We start from the raw sequence: 18,065 nt of genomic DNA on the forward strand, positions 1-18,065 counted from the left end.
TAATTATGTTGGGGTAGAGGGTGTCACAAGGTCGAGGCACACGTGTACAAAGCGACCACGGTATAGGGGCAAGGTCGAGCTATACCGATTACAAGCGACCAATACTAACTTATATGCGTGACGACGCATTGTGTGTTTACTGCTGTTTACCATTGTGTACTGTTGTTCTCTGCTGTTACTGCTGAATGATGTGAAAGGTGTGTTGTTATATATATTAAAGCTGATGTTGTTAAGATGATTGATGTGCTGATAGCTGTAGCTGTTTATTATTCATATATTTATATATGTATGTTGTTTCTTTCACTAGCTTACCTTTTGTTGTTTCATGTGGTTTGGACTACGATGATCATACTATGTATGGGAGCAGGGCAGGGTTAAGTTGGTGTTTGTTGAGGAGAGTTTGCAGCTAGCAGATGAAGTTTTATTCTTTTATGTATTTAGCTACTTAGTTAGCATTTGCTGGATGTATTTTGTACACTCTGATTCTAGACGGATTTGGACCTTGTATATATATATATATATATATATATATATATATATATATATATATTATAGATCCTATATGTATATACTTGTTCATTTCTGTGTAGTATTCTGGTGTGTTGTGTTGTGTGTATTGACCAGGCGGGTCGTTACAATTGGAGTTAGATGCTTTGATAGCTACCCATGAGTAGTAGTTTTTTAGAGGTAGGGTAGTTGCTTGATGAACAATATAGGATGTGTAGACTACATTATTGGATTACTATAATTATATTGCATCTATTTATTTTGTTAACTTTCCTTATATGCTAGTAATATAATTAAAAATTTATTTTCTCTTCTATTTTTTTACCAAATAAACCCAAATTTTTTTCTTTATTTCTCACTTAATATATTTTTTATAAAAAGAAAAAAAAAGAGGACAATGATAAAATAAGTAATTCATGTAACTTTTTAAATTAAACTTGCAATAAAAAAATTACAACAACAATAGAGATGAGGATCAAATCTAAATTCTCATACATCGATTATATTACAATGTTAAATACAACCTTATACTATTAACTAATATAATAATTAGTATTTAATAATATTAAAATTTAATTAATTTTTAATTGTCATCTTATATTACTTTCATCTCATTTTATCATAAGATTAAAAATTAAAAATAAAAGTACATTTTAACAAAAATATTATTAAATAATAACATTTAATAATATTAAGAATTATATAAGCAACCCATCTATATAATTCCATTGAAGTTACTGTAGTTAATAATCCTTTTACTTGATTAAAAATATTAATTGCATTAAGTTATATTTAACAATTGTTTTTAACAATATTATGGAAATTTATATAAAAGTGGAAATATTCATATTATCAAAAAGTAATATATTTAATATTTCAAAAACACAAAATATATTAAATTTCACTGTATAATGAGTAGAAAGATACTATAAAAGAATTTAGAGTATGATCCTTATAGAAGAATACACTATTAACTAATTCATGATTATAATAAATATAAATTTAAATAATAGTTTATTATATAATAATTTATAATTTGACCATAGAAATTATATTAATAACAATAAATTTTGGGGCCAGCTATCCCACCTTTTGAGGTGCCTCCAACGTAGCGAGGAGATTAGTCATTGCTGTCGGCGGTGGATACTCCAGGACGAACCAAAAAAAATAAAAATATTAATAACAATAAAATTTAAATTTTTAATTTGATAAATATTATTCTATATTTATCAATATAAAATATTTTCACACAGTGAATACCTAAAATATCTTCTGAAGAACTTAAAATATTAGTTTAGAATTTGTCACTTTTGTTTGTTTGGTATTAATGTGCATTAAGTAATTTAAAATGAAAGAGAAAAAAGTAAAAAAAGTGAATGGAAGAGATCTAAAAAGATTAGCATCCCAATGCAACAAGATTCCATTGGCTGTTTCATTGTGAAATCACGTGGAAACTGCCCCCACTACCATGTGACTGTCACAATTCTTTATTCAAAATAAACAAATGCTCACCAATAAAAATAAAAGAGTATTTGCATGTTCACTATGTAACTTTATTATAATTTTAATAAAAAAAAAATTCCTATTAACTAGTGTTCTTAAGACACATGTTAGAAAGACTAATAAAAGAATAAAATTCATATACAGTTTTTTTTAACATAGTTGGTGTTGTTTTACAATTAAAATTGATATTTTATCATTGATTATTAATATATATATATATTTACATATATTATCGAGATAAATAATTTTGATAGAAGAAAAATATCGACTCTACTTAAAAATTTATCTAAATTTTATCTTATAAAAAATAAAACAAAAGTTTTTTCATTTTTCAATAATTACATTTTTAAGTTTCAATATGTAAATCAAAGACAACAATAAATGTACCATTTGAAATAATTTTTCTAAAAAAATTAATTCTCTTAATAAATATATTACTTTCAATTAGGGTGATTAAAAAAATTATGAAAAGATAAATAAAAAAATCCCTCCCTATCATAATTTTTTTTTAGCCTTTATTTTTTTCCAAACCTTTTATATTTTAGAATGTAATATTAATTAACTTATATATATATATATATTATTGTTAAAAATATTAAATAAAAACATTTTAAACTTAATATTAAATAATTCTTAAAATTTATGAAAAATCTTAAACATAAAAAAATATGATTAAGAAATAATAATTAATATAAAATTTTAAAAAATAAATGCATCATTTATTTTGAAAGATATTTCAAATGTTATAATTACCATTTGTTAGAACCAAGGAGTAATAAATATACCAAATTACAATAATTAATAAAATGAATCAATTAAGTTAATAATATTAAATTTATTCTTAATATATATTTTTTAAAATTATTTCTAATATTAGTGAGATGTATTCTTATTATTTTCTTATTTTAAATTTTCAATCTCTTATAAATAATATATGATTAAAATATATTTTTAGTTCATATAAAATAAGCAAGTTTAGATTTAAATCCTTGTAAAAAGATATTTATTTTTTATTTTTTCAAATTTTGTTATATTATTGGTTGTTCTTATAAAATATTTTTAGTTATCGTAAAATTAATAAATTTTAGTTTTGATCTCTAAAATATTTTTTTTCTTTGATTTTTATCCCTCTAAAATCTAAAATACTATTTTTGATCCTTAATAATGATTTTAAGAATATAAATAAGTTTTATTTTAATAACTTATCAAATTTTTTTAAAATATCACATATTGATATGATATCACTAACAATTATAAGTAACACGTGAAATAATCATTTAATCTTTTAATAAACAAACAAGTAATTAATAATGGTGCATAATAATGTAGACTATAAACAATAATTATAAATTTTAGAGAATAAAATACAACAAAAATAATATAGGAATTAAAAACAAAACTTATTCATTTTATGAGTTAAAAATATTTTTAAAGCATAATATGTTTATTATTTAAATATTTATTATAAGAATAACTATATATTATGAATATATAATTGTATTAAATAATAAGTAGAAGAATCTTGTCGACCAATGTGATTGTAACTTGCTTGAAAATATCTGTTTTCAAGAGAAGATACAAGCATTCCGGTAGTCTAGACTATAAAAAAATATTTTAGAACAATTTATATAAAAGAAAATTAAACAAATCTTATTAATTTGAAATACAAAATAATTCCAACGAGACAAATAAAATGAGAGGAATAGAGTATTTTTTTCAGAAAAGTTCTATAACATGCAACATTGTTACTCGCTCATGTATTTTTTATAAGATTTAAATTAAAAGTTTTGTCTACTTTTCTTTATAAAACTAATCTCAATTGTTTATTGTATTGTTTTTTTATTTACAAGAAATATTTTAACCAAAGTTATTTCTCATAATTTAACAATTGATTGGCAGAACAAGAGTGTAGTTAATATTAGGTGAAAAGACATTTTAATGATAATAACATTAAATAGAGTAAAAATTAATTAAAATTTGTTTATATTTAAAATTAATTAACATAATTTTTTTTTGTTATTTATATTTAGAACTAGAGATGTATTTTTAATAAAATAAAAATACGTAATATTTGAATCTAATTTTTGGATACTGAATGACTCATGTTCATTATATATATATTTATATTAAAATATAGTTTTTGCATATTATTGATCAATACAAAATTTAAGATAACATAAAAATTGACATCAAGTAATAATTAAGAATTTGAGTATTTAGAGATAATTAACTTATTTTAGTGATTATAGGGATGATTATTTTATAATATTATATTTTTCTATTTAAAGATTTAAAAATATATATTATTAATATTTTTTAAAAATAAAATATTTAATACTTTCATGTAATAAACAAGAAATTTATAAAGAGTTATTATTTCAAATTTTAATGTATGCACGTACTTATTTATTTGAATTCTAAAGAGTGTTAATATAAATTTACTTTTTCTTCCCCTTTGAGGCAGTAGCCAATAAGGTGAGGCGATATTATCAATGAGATGTGGTTGTAATGTCCACTTTATTAATTAAATATTAAATATAAATGTAAATGTGAGGAATCATGATGCAAATATCTTAGGACAAGGGCCATCCTAGCAAATAGCAATGACCAATTGTCAAAAGTGAGGAGACAAGAGAATTTCAGCCTCAACGATGAAAGCAACGACCACACAAAGATATTTTGTTTCACATTTTTCTATGTTACTCAAATATCTAAAAGAGTATATTCATCCCATCATCATTTATTTTTTTGGTAGATATCCCATCATCATTTATAATCATAACAAGTGTCCCCAAAATATTGATTAAAAAAATTATAAGTGACATATAATGCTTACCATGTTGGCTCTCCCTATAACCAGAATTAAAAGGTTAGTCTGTTCAAAAGAGAATATAAAATTGGAGTGATAAAGATAATATGAATCCCAAATAGTCTTATATATTAATATAATAATTACTAATTAATATTTATTAATAAAAAGTTATTGGTTCCCTAATTTTTTTTAACTTTCATATCCCTTTAACCTGCATCATGTTAATTAATATCCCTTTAACCTGCATCATGTTAATTAATAACTTTGAATTTAGTTCATTTATTTATTGTAAATACGTTTTTAAGATTTGATTTTTTTTTATTCATCCTTGGAGTATTCACCGCCGACAGCAGTGACTAATCTCCTCGCTACGTTATGTATTCACATAATTTATTTTATACAAATCTAAAATTAGGTCATTAAATTTTGGTTTATTTACTGACTTTTAAAGTTTTAGCTTAATTTCACTTTTTTTATTGTTAAAGTTTTACAATTATTTTTAATTTTAAAATTTTAAACATTTTACCCTCTTTTTTATTAGTCATATATTTCAGTTAATTAAATGTTGATATGAAATATTAATTATTAATATTAAATGTTTATTTTGCACATCATATTTTATTGATAATTTATATAGATAATTAATATATCATATAAATAATTAATATATTATATCAATAATCAACTAACATATAAATAAATAGTGTAATCAACAAACTCATAAAATATAGGAGGAAGAAAACATAATTAAATTTAAACAAAATTGGAAAGTGTATGACTAACACCTATTTGCATCATGAAGATTTAAAGTTAAAAATTGTAAAAGGTATATATTGTAATAAAATTAGCCAAGTATATTTTGAGAGAGAAAAATACTTGTGCTTTTTTTTTTTTTTTCTTTCTTTTTTTGCTAACTTAGTTTTGAACTATGCGTTTTGTTTTGGGTTGGACTCCCCCAAAGAATTGAAATGGCATATCTAAATCAGGAGGGTGCAGTTTGTAAGGTTTGTTTTATTGTTAGTGATTGTAGCACATAATGAACCAATATAATGAAAGCACATGTTGTGGAGAGATATAAATAAGGAGGATTCGAAGGTATATGTGTGATCTGGCATAGTTATTAGGTCACATCAACTCACGTGGAATCCACTTGATAGTGTCAAACATACACATACAGCCTGGAACTCCATCCTAAATTATAGGACCAATATTCACTTCACATTTACTCACGGGTTATTCTAACATAAATTTAAATAACTTTGCTACAAAGCGTTTTAAATCTTTTTAAATTGTTTTAACATTTTTTACTCTAACTTATAAGTTTATAACTTTGTTACAAATTTAAGTGTAAACTAATATTATAGTTTGTATATATATATAAAAAGTAGTTTATATATTAAACTTGATAAATGTTTATTTTATATAATTTATCATAATAAATAAAAAAAATTAATATATGAATTGTATTATTATTAAATTTTATAATAATAAATTTTTATGAATAAATTAAAGTTAATATTGTGAAATGCATATTACAAGTATTAATTATATATAATTAAAATTTATAATACATAAGTAGCCATGAATATATAAATTGTATTTTAATTAAAGCTTGTAATAAATAGATATTTTTAAAATATAAAATATAATTTAAATTTATATTGTGATACAAAATTAATTTAATTTTAATAAAAATTAAACATTAAATTTTAATTTAAAAATAAAGTTGAAAATAATATATTAAAAGAGAAAATAATTTCTGAAAACAATTCTTTTGAATAATAGATCATAAAAATACTTTCATTAAAATTACTTGTATATATATATATATAAGATTTTGTTAAAAAATTTAAAATTTATTTTGGACAGAGAGATTAAATAGAACATTTTAAAAGAGATAAATACAATAAAAAAAGAAGAAGAGATAAATGATTAAAAATATGTCGACAGAAATGAATGGGAAATAGTTTTACATGGTTGAGGAGTGTTTTTTTTTTTCCTAATTACAAAAGTTATGTGAAATACTATATATCTAAAAGGGGGGAAAATTGTGACATTCACCCAAATTTTGTATTCTGATCTATAGTATACTAGACAAAGTATAAGTACAAATATAAACGTGATTCACTTTAATGCTTACGTTACAAATACAATTATTATAACTAATATATCAAATATAATAGAAAGTACAAGAATGGCTGTTACACTTCACTCCAAATCAAATCTCTCCAAATTATATGACAACTCTTACACTAAACAAATAGAAGATCTAAAATAAAAAAATAAAAAAATAAAAATTCTCTGCAATTAATAATACTACTTAATAAGATGTCAGAGATGATATTGTTAAGTAAAACTTAAGAAACACAATTTAAAAATGCAAGCCTTCATTTCTAATCATCCAACAAGCTATGAAGATTATTGATTTTTCTCTACCATTATGTATTTGTAAATTGTAGCCCATAATAAAGAAAGATTGTCAAATATAAATTTTATACATTAATAAGAAATGTCTTCATTGTCAATTAAATTTCATTTTGTTAATAAAAATTTTAAAAAAAAATATTGAGTCAAAATATTTTTTTAAAAATTATTTATTTAACACGATATATAAAAAAATTAATATTTAATTTCAAATTTAAATTATGTATTCAATTTTGAATATTAATATTTGAAAGGAATAAAATATTTAAATTATGTAAAAATGGTTGATTTAAAAAAACTGCAAACCTTATAAACAAAGATTTAGCTTTTCTAAAACGACCAACAGTAAAATAGTAAATTTAGTTGATGACAAAAAAATTTATTAGCCATTAATATTCTTAGTTTATTATACATGTATACATAATATTAATTGTTAACCTTCTGGGTAACTAAAATTATTCATTTAAAATACATCACTCACTTTAAATGATAATAAACACTTAAAGTTCTAAGTTAATAATGAATGAATTCTCAGAATTTTTTTTTATTAAAATTTAAAAAAGTTAGAAGTAATGCACAGTTACAACTTACTACTATTATCGTAAGAAGATATTCATTAAAACACTTATGAATTTACTTGCCTACATTTTTTCCCTCCTATTTTACTATTCTGCATGTTAAAACCAGATTTAATACATTGTTTGATTTTTATTTTTCAAAAAAATCAATTAAGCTCGTAAATTAAAAAATTGTAAAATTTTCACATCATATTATTATTCCATATCATCATCATATATATCAAGTTTCAATCTTTACTCCTAAAATTTTCTTACAACCTTCCTAGTCACAAGAATTCTAGAAAAGTATAAAATTTAATCAGACGGATTAAAACCTAATAAACATGATATGAAATAATCTAAAGTGCTTGTCGAGTGAAGATATAAATAATATCTTGTGGATTTAATATGTGGAACTAAATTACATAAACATAAAAAGATGAAGGACCTAATTAATAATTCTCAAATATTCATAAATCAAATGATGTATTAAATCTTAAAGTTACACAAAGATAATAAAATAAACGCCAAAAACATTTCTACACAGACGACAAGCATCCTTGATATTTGCTTCTTTTATTTCATTAACTTAAAAAATTACCAATATGAAATGATTTTAATTAGAAATCAACACCGACATAGTATTAGTATGTATTTAAATTGTCTCTACAAACACAAACACGCATGTAAAATATCGAGTGATCTTCATTCCAAAAAAAAAAAATCCTCTCATGTAGTTGCTACGATCTCAAACATGGATAAAAGCAAGTAGACTGTCCTTTTTAGAATATCAAGCATCAGATGATATATTTTGTTCTTTAATATTAAGACAACAGATAGATAATACACGAAATCAATTTCGTATCTGAGGACATAGTAATGGTCATAACAGCAGAATCTCCAAAGGTAACGACACTGCAGGGCGAAACTATGGACAAAAAGCAAAAAAAATGATCCTAACCAAGGCAAAAAAAACCCTGAAACTTCACGTATAAATTATAGTTGCCAATCTATGGGATCAACCCCCATTTGCTCCAGAAGTTGGTTAGTGCGAGAGAAGTGCCTGCTCAGATAAATTTAATTAAACGAGATGAAAAGCAGGAACCAAAAATTGCTTATGTTGACGAGGGGTAAATTAAATTGATCGGGTGGTTTTTTCAAATATCAATTGGATATTAAGTAAGATCTGAGTTTCGGTTTCACTTCATGAGTCTATAACAAAGCTAACCAAAAATGGTTCAATATACCAGAGGAACAGAACATGAACCTGTGGTATTACATCAAACACTATATGAACGACTAATAATGACAGCCTTCGTAGTGGTGGATTGAAAATCCCAGTGACTACTACATAAAATAAAAAAAAGCATACATACAATTTAAATCCTGCATTGATTTTGCAATACTAAGTGAGCTTGGTTGAGTATGTGAGAAGTGCAATTCTTCATAAAAAGAAATGCAAATGTATTCTAGACTTTTATGGTGTTCAAATATATTTTCACTTTTCGGCATTCCAAGTTCCACCTACTCAACCAAGTACAACCTAAATATTCAATAACAGTTACAGCCCTCCATTTTTGAACGTTCTAGACTCCAAATGGAACTATTTTGTAACCAAAAAAAAAACTTTTAATAAATGTCATGTTATAAACTGCATCGTCTGTACAAAAAAAAAATACTTTAACACGTTCACAGAAAGCACTCTGTTGCATATCTTCTAATTCCAGCAGTTATTCACAATAGCAGTTAGCCAACACGTGTCCTTATTCTTGAAATAAACTTAACACATGATCAAGAATGCCTGATTGATATATTATAAACATAAGGCAGGACATATAGAAGTTTATTTTACTCACAGCTATATTGAACACATTAAACTATAATGCAAAACCACCTTACCTGCAGCCAAAGAAGCCTCTATTTGCAGACAAACCAGAAGGATGTGCAGCTTTAAGAACATGATGCTTTGTTGCATCAATTAACCTGTGTATATGACACTCAAGCCCAAATTCATAAACGGGGTTCACAGAATTTATCTTCCATGTAATTAAAGAAATGAGTCGATTTATTTTAGAAAAACAATTTCCAAAATGCAGCTTATAGTTAATAGATATATAATTGCAGCAATTACTTTGTCACCCATATGTCAAATAAAAATTTAACCGTTTTTTTTTTTTTTCAAGCTGGCTTTGGAAAATTATTAACGAAATTATAGCATGCCCAGGTCATTATTTCATGTTTGGTTTCAAAGGCATGTTAGAGTTGCACAAAGACAGTACCTGGATTTCTCCCGAGCAGAGTTTCCCCACAACAGAAACACAACTCCTTCCTTCTTCTGTGAGATTGTCTTGATAACAGCATCAGTAAATTGTTCCCAGCCTTTTTTGGCATGAGAATTTGCTTGATGCTTCCTGACTGAACAGTAAAATACTAATCATAAAACACCACAGGAATACAAGCATAGAAAAAGAAAACATAGTGAATTACAGTGTCATAACTCATATTAGATCAGCAAGCAAGTAGTGAAACATAAAACAGTATGATACCAAAAAGTCATCAATATACTTGATTAGAAGTTCACAAAAATTAAATTAAAAAAAAAGAAAACTAACCTGTGAGAACAGCATTGAGTAAGAGAACACCCTGAAATGAAATTAAAATTGTGATAAATTATTTAAAAAACAACACTCACCAAATGAAGTCATCCATTATGTTAAAGAGAAATGCTAAAGAACACACTCTTTGATTAGTCAAAATTTATTGAAAATCATAAAATTTAGTAAGTTTCACACCTCATTTAATAACTCCCTTACGATTTTGTAATTTTCAATGAATTTTAACCAATAAGAGATGTGTTAAGAAAAATGTTTTAGAAAGTGTGTTACTAGCACATTTCTGTGTTAAAATGTCTATATCAACATCACTCAACATTTAGACCACAAACTTACCAAACTTCACCAAAAATCCATCTTTCTACTCAATAAAACTAATTGGTACTCTTTTAAGGTGTGAATTTAGTTATTGACAAATAGTTTTTATCTTCAAAGCATACAAAATATTAGAAGAAAATGTCCTAGTTTGGTTAAAATTCTTCATAAACACTTATAGGAGAAGAAATGAAGACATAAAATGAATCAAACTTTTCCCTTAAGTTAATATCATGTTATGCATTTCAGCTTTTGGAAAAGTGAGATGAGAACTTATAAAAATGTAAAGTAGCATAACTTAATTTTAACTTATGAGAAAAGTTTGATCCATTACCTCATTCTTTTTATCCTCCCAGAAGGGCTTATCGAAAAGCTAATCCAAACTAAGCCATTAACCATATCACACAAAGATGACTTAGTGTAGAAAGTGCTTTCAAAACATGAACAAGATTAAGTTCACACCTTGCAAGACGTTTACAGTGTACATTACAATCAATACTACCCAGCACTCAATACTGTAAAAATACTTATGTAAAATTAGCTATTTATGGCATTGAGAATATACGTTGAATCATTGATAACCATTATCATTATCCTTGACATTATTTTTAAAACTTTACAGTTTGCCATTTTATTTTTCAAAATGAGAACAAAAACTGCTAGTCCCACACCCATTTGCAATTACTATTGATGATCCATATTCCCCTCATTGCAACCTTTGGAAAAAGACAAAACCCTACACAAAACTCAGGCGTAAGTCGGAGATTCAAAATTGTACCTGCACTGCCCACTTTTGAAGATTTCCATGAAGTGGAATGGAGCAGCCGAGGTCTTGGTGAAGCTCCTTGAAAATATTTACCAAACTGGAAGGTATTTTGACCCCTTCAGGGACTGAGAATGAAAGCCCCATTGCTTGACCAGGCCCATGATAAGGGTCCTAAACATTAAACAAAACCCAAAAATCACTAAAAGAATGTTAGATTAGATAAACTTCTATTGGGTAAACTCAACCTATGCACCTTGACTATTACAAAAGTCAAATGAAAACTTCAAAAAAAAAAAAACAAAAAAGTTAAGTTCAAGAACTTTAATTTCTTTTTGAGTTTGACGGTGATGCTCTGACACTTAAAAAAGTGTAAAATAATTTTATAGTGTCATTTAATCAGATATCTCCATTGGTGTAACTTTTCATTAGTATATAATAAAAATATCGGCCTATCACCTATTTCCACTTTAATTTATTTGGTTTAATTAACTTTGCTCCATATAATTTCGTAAACTTTATCTTTTAATGTTTATAATTAAAAGTATTTTATTCTAGTCTCTATATGTACCATTTTTTTCCCCTTTTAATCCATATAGGCAGGAACCACACATTTCATGTGTAAAAACTAAAACGGAACAAAGTAAAGTATAAGGACTTAAAAGATGAAATTGATGTAACTATAGTTAAGAACCTGGCCAAGGATAACAGCTTTGACTCTATGAAAAGGGGTAGAGTTAAGAGCATTGAAAATCAAGTGCGTGGGAGGGTAAACGACGTCGTCGCCGGTGGAAATCTCGCTTTCGACGAACTTGGAGAGAGTGAGGGCATAGGGTTTTTGAAGTTCGGCAGGGAGAGCCTCGAGCCACGTTTCCTCCACCAGAAGCTCCTCGAGCTTCACGCCACCTGAACCTGAACCTGATCGCGCGTTTGGATAATCAGAAACGGAAACGACGATGCATTGAGTGAAACGACGGGATGCGGATTTACCTTTGCTTTTCTGGAGCCTCTCGACGCAGAGTTTGAGATTCCTCTTTGACTTGGCGAGGAACTTTTGGTATTCGACGCGCGACTTTTGGTCGACGGAGAGAGCGGTGGCATTGGCGCCGTCGGAGTTGCAGGACGCGGCGAGAGTGGGCTTCGAGCGCTTCGAAACGGGTTGGAAAATGTCCGTTAGGGTTCTCGTTCTCGATGCCATTTTCCCTTTGCAATGGCGGGAACGGAAACGAATGTATCACGGATCTTCTTCTTTTCGACTCACATTTATAATTATAAGGGTGAGCACAGAGAATGACTTGCACCCTTTCATTGAGTTAGTTACTTATATAATAAGATTAACTTTGTGAACAAGAAGTCAGGATGGCCGAGTGGTCTAAGGCGCCAGACTCAAGTTCTGGTTCTCGTGAGAGAGCGTGGGTTCAAATCCCACTTCTGACATTTTTGGTAAATATTTAACATAAACAAAAACATAACTTTAAAATAATTTTTGTAAACAATATTTATATACTCAGAAACATAAAAAAATTTAATTTTAAAAAATTTAGTACAAATATTTTTAAGAACTTTTATAAGTAATTAAACAGATTTTAACTATTAACAAAAATAAGGATTTTTTAGATTTGTCATGATACTTAAAATTTGTAATTCTCAAAAATCTTAATTTTGAATATGAAAAAACATTTTCTCTACCAAATGCCCTCTTAGATCTCCTTCAAGCAAAATAAATAGTAACAAATATAAATAAATTTAATTCTAAATGTTTTTAAAAAATAACAATTAACAAAACATAACCATTTTTAAAAGTATGGATACAACATTGTTAAGTAAAACTTTGTAAATTTTTAGTTCATTATCGTAATTATTCCAATACAAACTTGAATTTTGTTTTTCATATGTTTGTTGTTCAAACAAAGATTTTAAATTATAATTAGATACTACTATTTTTTTTTTTATTTCACTTCCCAAGTGACAGTAAAATTGAGTAGATAATTTTAACCGTAATATTGTTAATGAAGTTAATTTTTCTCATTTTAAATTTTAAAAATGTATCAATAATTTAAGTAAAATTGGTCATTTTTTAAATTTAAAAATAATGTGTAAACTTTAGAAAGGTGATCCATTTTATATTTTTGTTCAATTTCAGATAAAAAAAAATTATTTGGCTCAAATAAGAGAGTTAAAACAAATCGAAAGTGAGTGAGTGTTTTTCTTTTTTAATTATATAAAAATTTTGACACTGAACAAAAATGTTAAAAGTGTTATCTTTTAAAAGTTTATAAACTAATTTTCCATCGACTAGTTTTATTTACTTTAAAAAAAATTAACTTCATCAACAATATTTGATTTAAATTATTTACTCTAATTTTTTCCACTTAGAAAGTTAAATAAAAATAAATGAAAAACAACAATGTCTCTCTAATGAAAAAATAATGTTTGAATATCACACACATCAACAATGAAATTTCAATCTCTACAAAAACAACCATTATAGTGAATTAAAAATTTCCACAATTTTAATTAATAATATTATAACCATAATTAAAAAATAGTTATTTTGGTAAATTGTTAGTTTTTAAAAATTCAAAAATTAAAATTAGTTATATTTATTAATTTGTACATTTCAAAAGTCATGATTCCTGAATGTGAAAAATTTCTCATCCACCAAATGTTCCCATTGATCTCCTTTTAGCAAAATAAATAGTAACAAATATAAATAAATTTAATTTGTTTTATAAAAACTAACAATTAACAAAATACAACAAATTTTTAAATTATATACATAACATTGCTAATTAAAACTTTACATCTATCAAATGCTTCCTCAAATCTCCTTTTAACAAAATAAAAAATAGTAACAAATATAAATAAATTTAATTTAGAATTTTAAAAAAACTAACAATTAACAAAATACAACCTATTCTCACCTATAATAGTATGGGTGTTGACCATCTTGGGCGAGATCTCACGGTCTCCTCTGCTTGGTAACTCAGTTCTTCCGATGGGGGAGTACCTGCAAAAAAAGACTTTGATGCTTAAGTTAGTATATGATGATGAAGATGTGTCTTATTTATAATGCACATACTTTTTCAAAGATAACATTATCTTTTTTATAGGTATTACGATCTTTATGGTATGGACCTATAACCGTACCTTATATTCGTTGATAGGGTCTTTAGATGACATGACCCTATTTGGCTGATGTGATATAGCAATGTTACCAATATGTAATTTGACTCGAGATGTCAATATCTTCTATCTTTGGCTAAACTCATCAACTCGGTCGGGTTGGTACACAACAATTTTTCAAATTATTCATATAGCATTGATAATTAAAATTTTGTAAATTTTTAGTTCACTAATGTGGTTGTTCCAATAGAAACTTGAATTTCGTTTCCTAGGTATGCGATGTTCAAATCAAGATTTTTAATCAGAATTAGATACCGTTATTGTTCATTTTTTTATTTAACTTTCCAAGTGACGGAAAAACAGAGTAGATAATTTAAAAAAAAAAATGAATTATTTAAGTAAAATTTATCATTTTTAAAATTGAAAAATAAATTATAAACTTTAGAAAGGTAATACATTTAACGTTTTTGTTCAATTTTAAATAATTATTTATTTGGTTCAAATAAGAGAGTTAAAACAAAGAGAAAGAGAGTAAGAATTTATATATTTTTTAATTATACAAAAATTGAACCAGATAAATAATTATTTGAAGTTGAACAAAAATATTAAAAGTGTTATCTTTCTAAAGTTTATAAACTATTTTTCAAATGATCAGTTTTACTTTAAAAAAAGTAAGTTCACCAATAATATTTGATTTAAATTGTTTACTCTATTTTTTTGTCACTTGCAGAGTGAAATAAAAAAATGAAAAATAACAATGTCTAACTCTAATAAAAAATTAATGTTTGAACATCATTCACATAAAAAATGAAATTCGAGTCTCTACAAATATAAATAATAACAAATATAAATAAATTTAATTTTGAATTTAAAAAACTAACAATTAACAAACTACAACAATTTTTAAAATTATTGACATAGCATTACTAATTAAAACTTTGTAAATTTTTAGATCATTGTCATGGTTATTCCTATAGAAACTTCAATTTCATTTTTCATGTGTGTGTGTGATGTTCAAACAAATATTTTTAATTAGAGTTAGATATTGTTATTTTTCATTCTTTTATTTAACTTTCCAAGTGGCGATAAAATAGAGTAGATAATTATTAACTACACAATATTGTTAATGAACTTAAATTTTCCCATTTTAAATTTTAAAAGTATATTAATTATTTAAGTAAAATCGATTATTATTTTAAATAAAAGTTAATTTGTAAACTATGGAAAGGTAGTCCATTTTATATTTTTGTTCAATTTCAAATAATTTTTATTTGGTTCAATTAAGAGAGTTAAAATAAACAAGAAACGAGTGATCATTTATTTTTTTTAATTATATAAAAATTGAACAAAATGAAATGATATTTGAAAATTAACAAAAATGTTAAATGTGTTATCTTTTTAAAGTTTATATATTATCTTTCCATTAACCAGTTTTACCTTAAAAAAAATTAAGTTCATCAACAATATTTGATTTAAATTATTTACTTTATTTTTCTTCCACTTGTAAAATTAAAATAAATAAAAAATGCAACAATATCTAACTCTAATGAAAACTTCATGTTTAAGCATCACACACATGAAAAACAAAATCTTAGTCCCTACAAAAACAATCATCATAGTGGAATAAAAACTTATACAACTGTAATTAATAATGTTAAAACAAAAATTAAAAAATGGTTATTTTTTTAATTATTAGTCTTTAAAAATTCAAAAATAAAAATTAGTTATATTTATTTATTTGTAATTTTCAGGAATCATGATTTATGAGTACAAAAAAACTTTTCATCTATCAAATGCTTCCTTAGATCTCCTTTTAGCAAAATAAAATATAGTGACAAATATAAATAAATTTAAATTGAAATTTTTAAATAAACTAACAATTATCAATATACAACCTGTTCTCACATGGAATAGTATGGGTGTTGACCATGCTGGGTGAGATCTCAAAGTCTCTTTTGCTTGGTAACTCGATTCTTCCGATGCCGGAGTACCTGCAAAAAAACTCTGATGCTTAAGTTAGTATATGATAATGAAGACGTGTCTTATTTATAACGCACATACCTTTTCAAAGATAACATTATCTTTTTTATGGGTGTTACGATCTTTATGATATGCACTTATAACCGTACCTTATATTCGCTAATAGGGTCTTTAGATGACATAACCCTATTTGACCAATGTGATATACCAATGTTACCAATATGTTATTTGGCTCGAGATGTCAATATCTTCTATCTTTGGCTAAACTCATCAACTCGGTCGGGTTGGTACACAACCATTTTTTAAATTATTCATATAGCATTGGTAATTAAAATTTTGTAAATTTATAGTTCACTAATGTGGTTGTTCCAATAGAAACTTGAATTTCGTTTCCCAGGTATGTGATGTTCAAATCAAGATTTTTAATTAGAGTTAGATGCTGTTATTTTTCATTTTTTTTATTTAACTTCCCAGGTGACGAAAAAATAGAGTAAATAATTTAAAAATATATATGAATTATTTAAGTAAAATCGATCATTTTTAAAATTGAAAAATAAATTATAAACTTTGGAAAGGTAATACATTTAACAGTTTTGTTCAATTTTAAATAATTATTTATTTGGTTCAAATAAGAGAGTTAAAACAAAGAGAAAGAGAGTAAGAATTTATATACTTTTTAATTATACAAAAATTGAACTAGATAAATAATTATTTGAAGTTGAACAAAAATATTAAAAATGTTATCTTTCTAAAATTTATAAACTAATTTTCAATTGATCAGTTTTACTTTAAAAAAAGTAAGTTCACCAATAATATTTGATTTAAATTGTTTACTCTGTTTTTTTGTCACTTGCAGAGTGAAATAAAAAAAAATGAAAAATAATAATGTCTAACTCTAATAAAAAATTAATGTTTAAACATCATTCACATAAAAAATGAAATTCGAGTCTCTACAAATATAAATAGTAACAAATATAAATAAATTTAATTTTGAATTTAAAAAACTAACAATTAACAAAATACAACAATTTTTAAAATTACTGACATAGCGTTGCTAACTAAAACTTTGTAAATTTCTAGATCATTGTCATGGTTATTCCAATAGAAACTTCAATTTTATTTTTCATGTGTGTGATGTTCAAACAAATATTTTTAATTAGAGTTATATACTGTTATTTTTCCTTCTTTTATTTAACTTCCCAAGTGGCGATAAAATAGAGTAGATAATTATTAACTACACAATATTGTTAATGAACTTAAATTTTCCCATTTTAAATTTTAAAAGTATATTAATTATTTAAGTAAAATCGATTATTTTTTTAAATAAAAGTTAATTTGTAAACTATGGAAAGGTAGTCCATTTTATATTTTTGTTTAATTTCAAATAATTTTTTTTTGGTTCAATTAAGAGAGTTAAAATAAACAAGAAACGAGTGATCATTTATTTTTTTTAATTATATAAAAAT

The 18,065-nt window shown here is 24.9% G+C and overlaps 1 protein-coding gene and 1 non-coding gene across 3 annotated transcripts; one reads left to right on the forward strand and one right to left on the reverse strand.

Annotated features, from left to right (window-relative positions):
- Nucleotides 1-8,562: 8,562 nt before the first annotated feature.
- On the reverse strand, nt 8,563-12,746 carry UNG (uracil dna glycosylase). 2 transcript variants are annotated; one of them, XM_020359100.3, is made up of 7 exons: nt 12,484-12,745; nt 12,188-12,411; nt 11,509-11,667; nt 10,416-10,446; nt 10,083-10,218; nt 9,703-9,786; nt 8,563-8,866 (listed from the first exon to the last, which is right to left on the reverse strand). In XM_020359100.3, the coding sequence occupies exons 1-7, from the start codon at nt 12,689-12,691 to the stop codon at nt 8,800-8,802; spliced, it is 909 nt and encodes a 302-aa protein (XP_020214689.1). In that variant the 5' UTR covers nt 12,692-12,745; the 3' UTR covers nt 8,563-8,799. The 2 variants fall into 2 exon arrangements, with proteins under 2 accessions (XP_020214689.1, XP_020214690.1); XM_020359101.3 differs by lacking the exon at nt 8,563-8,866 and adding an exon at nt 9,287-9,604 and having other exon boundaries at nt 12,484-12,746.
- Nucleotides 12,747-12,846: 100 nt separating this feature from the next.
- TRNAL-CAA (transfer RNA leucine (anticodon CAA)) lies at nt 12,847-12,930 on the forward strand. Its single transcript has one exon. It is a non-coding gene; the product is annotated as a tRNA-Leu (tRNA).
- Nucleotides 12,931-18,065: the final 5,135 nt, after the last annotated feature.

Source organism: Cajanus cajan, chromosome 8, assembly GCF_000230855.2.
Source record: "Cajanus cajan strain Asha chromosome 8, NIPB_CcT2T_4, whole genome shotgun sequence".
Lineage (NCBI taxonomy): Eukaryota > Viridiplantae > Streptophyta > Magnoliopsida > Fabales > Fabaceae > Cajanus > Cajanus cajan.

Excerpts from the sequence above, each read along its gene's own strand:
- UNG (XM_020359100.3), bottom strand. The coding sequence starts at position 12,691 with ATGGCATCGAGAACGAGAACCCTAACGGACATTTTCCAACCCGTTTCG. Across the intron at positions 10,219-10,415 it reads ACTCAATGCTGTTCTCACAG|TCAGGAAGCATCAAGCAAAT; the intron begins GTTAGTTTTCTT and ends TTTACTGTTCAG. Across the intron at positions 9,787-10,082 it reads TCTGCTCGGGAGAAATCCAG|GTTAATTGATGCAACAAAGC; the intron begins GTACTGTCTTTG and ends TCATATACACAG.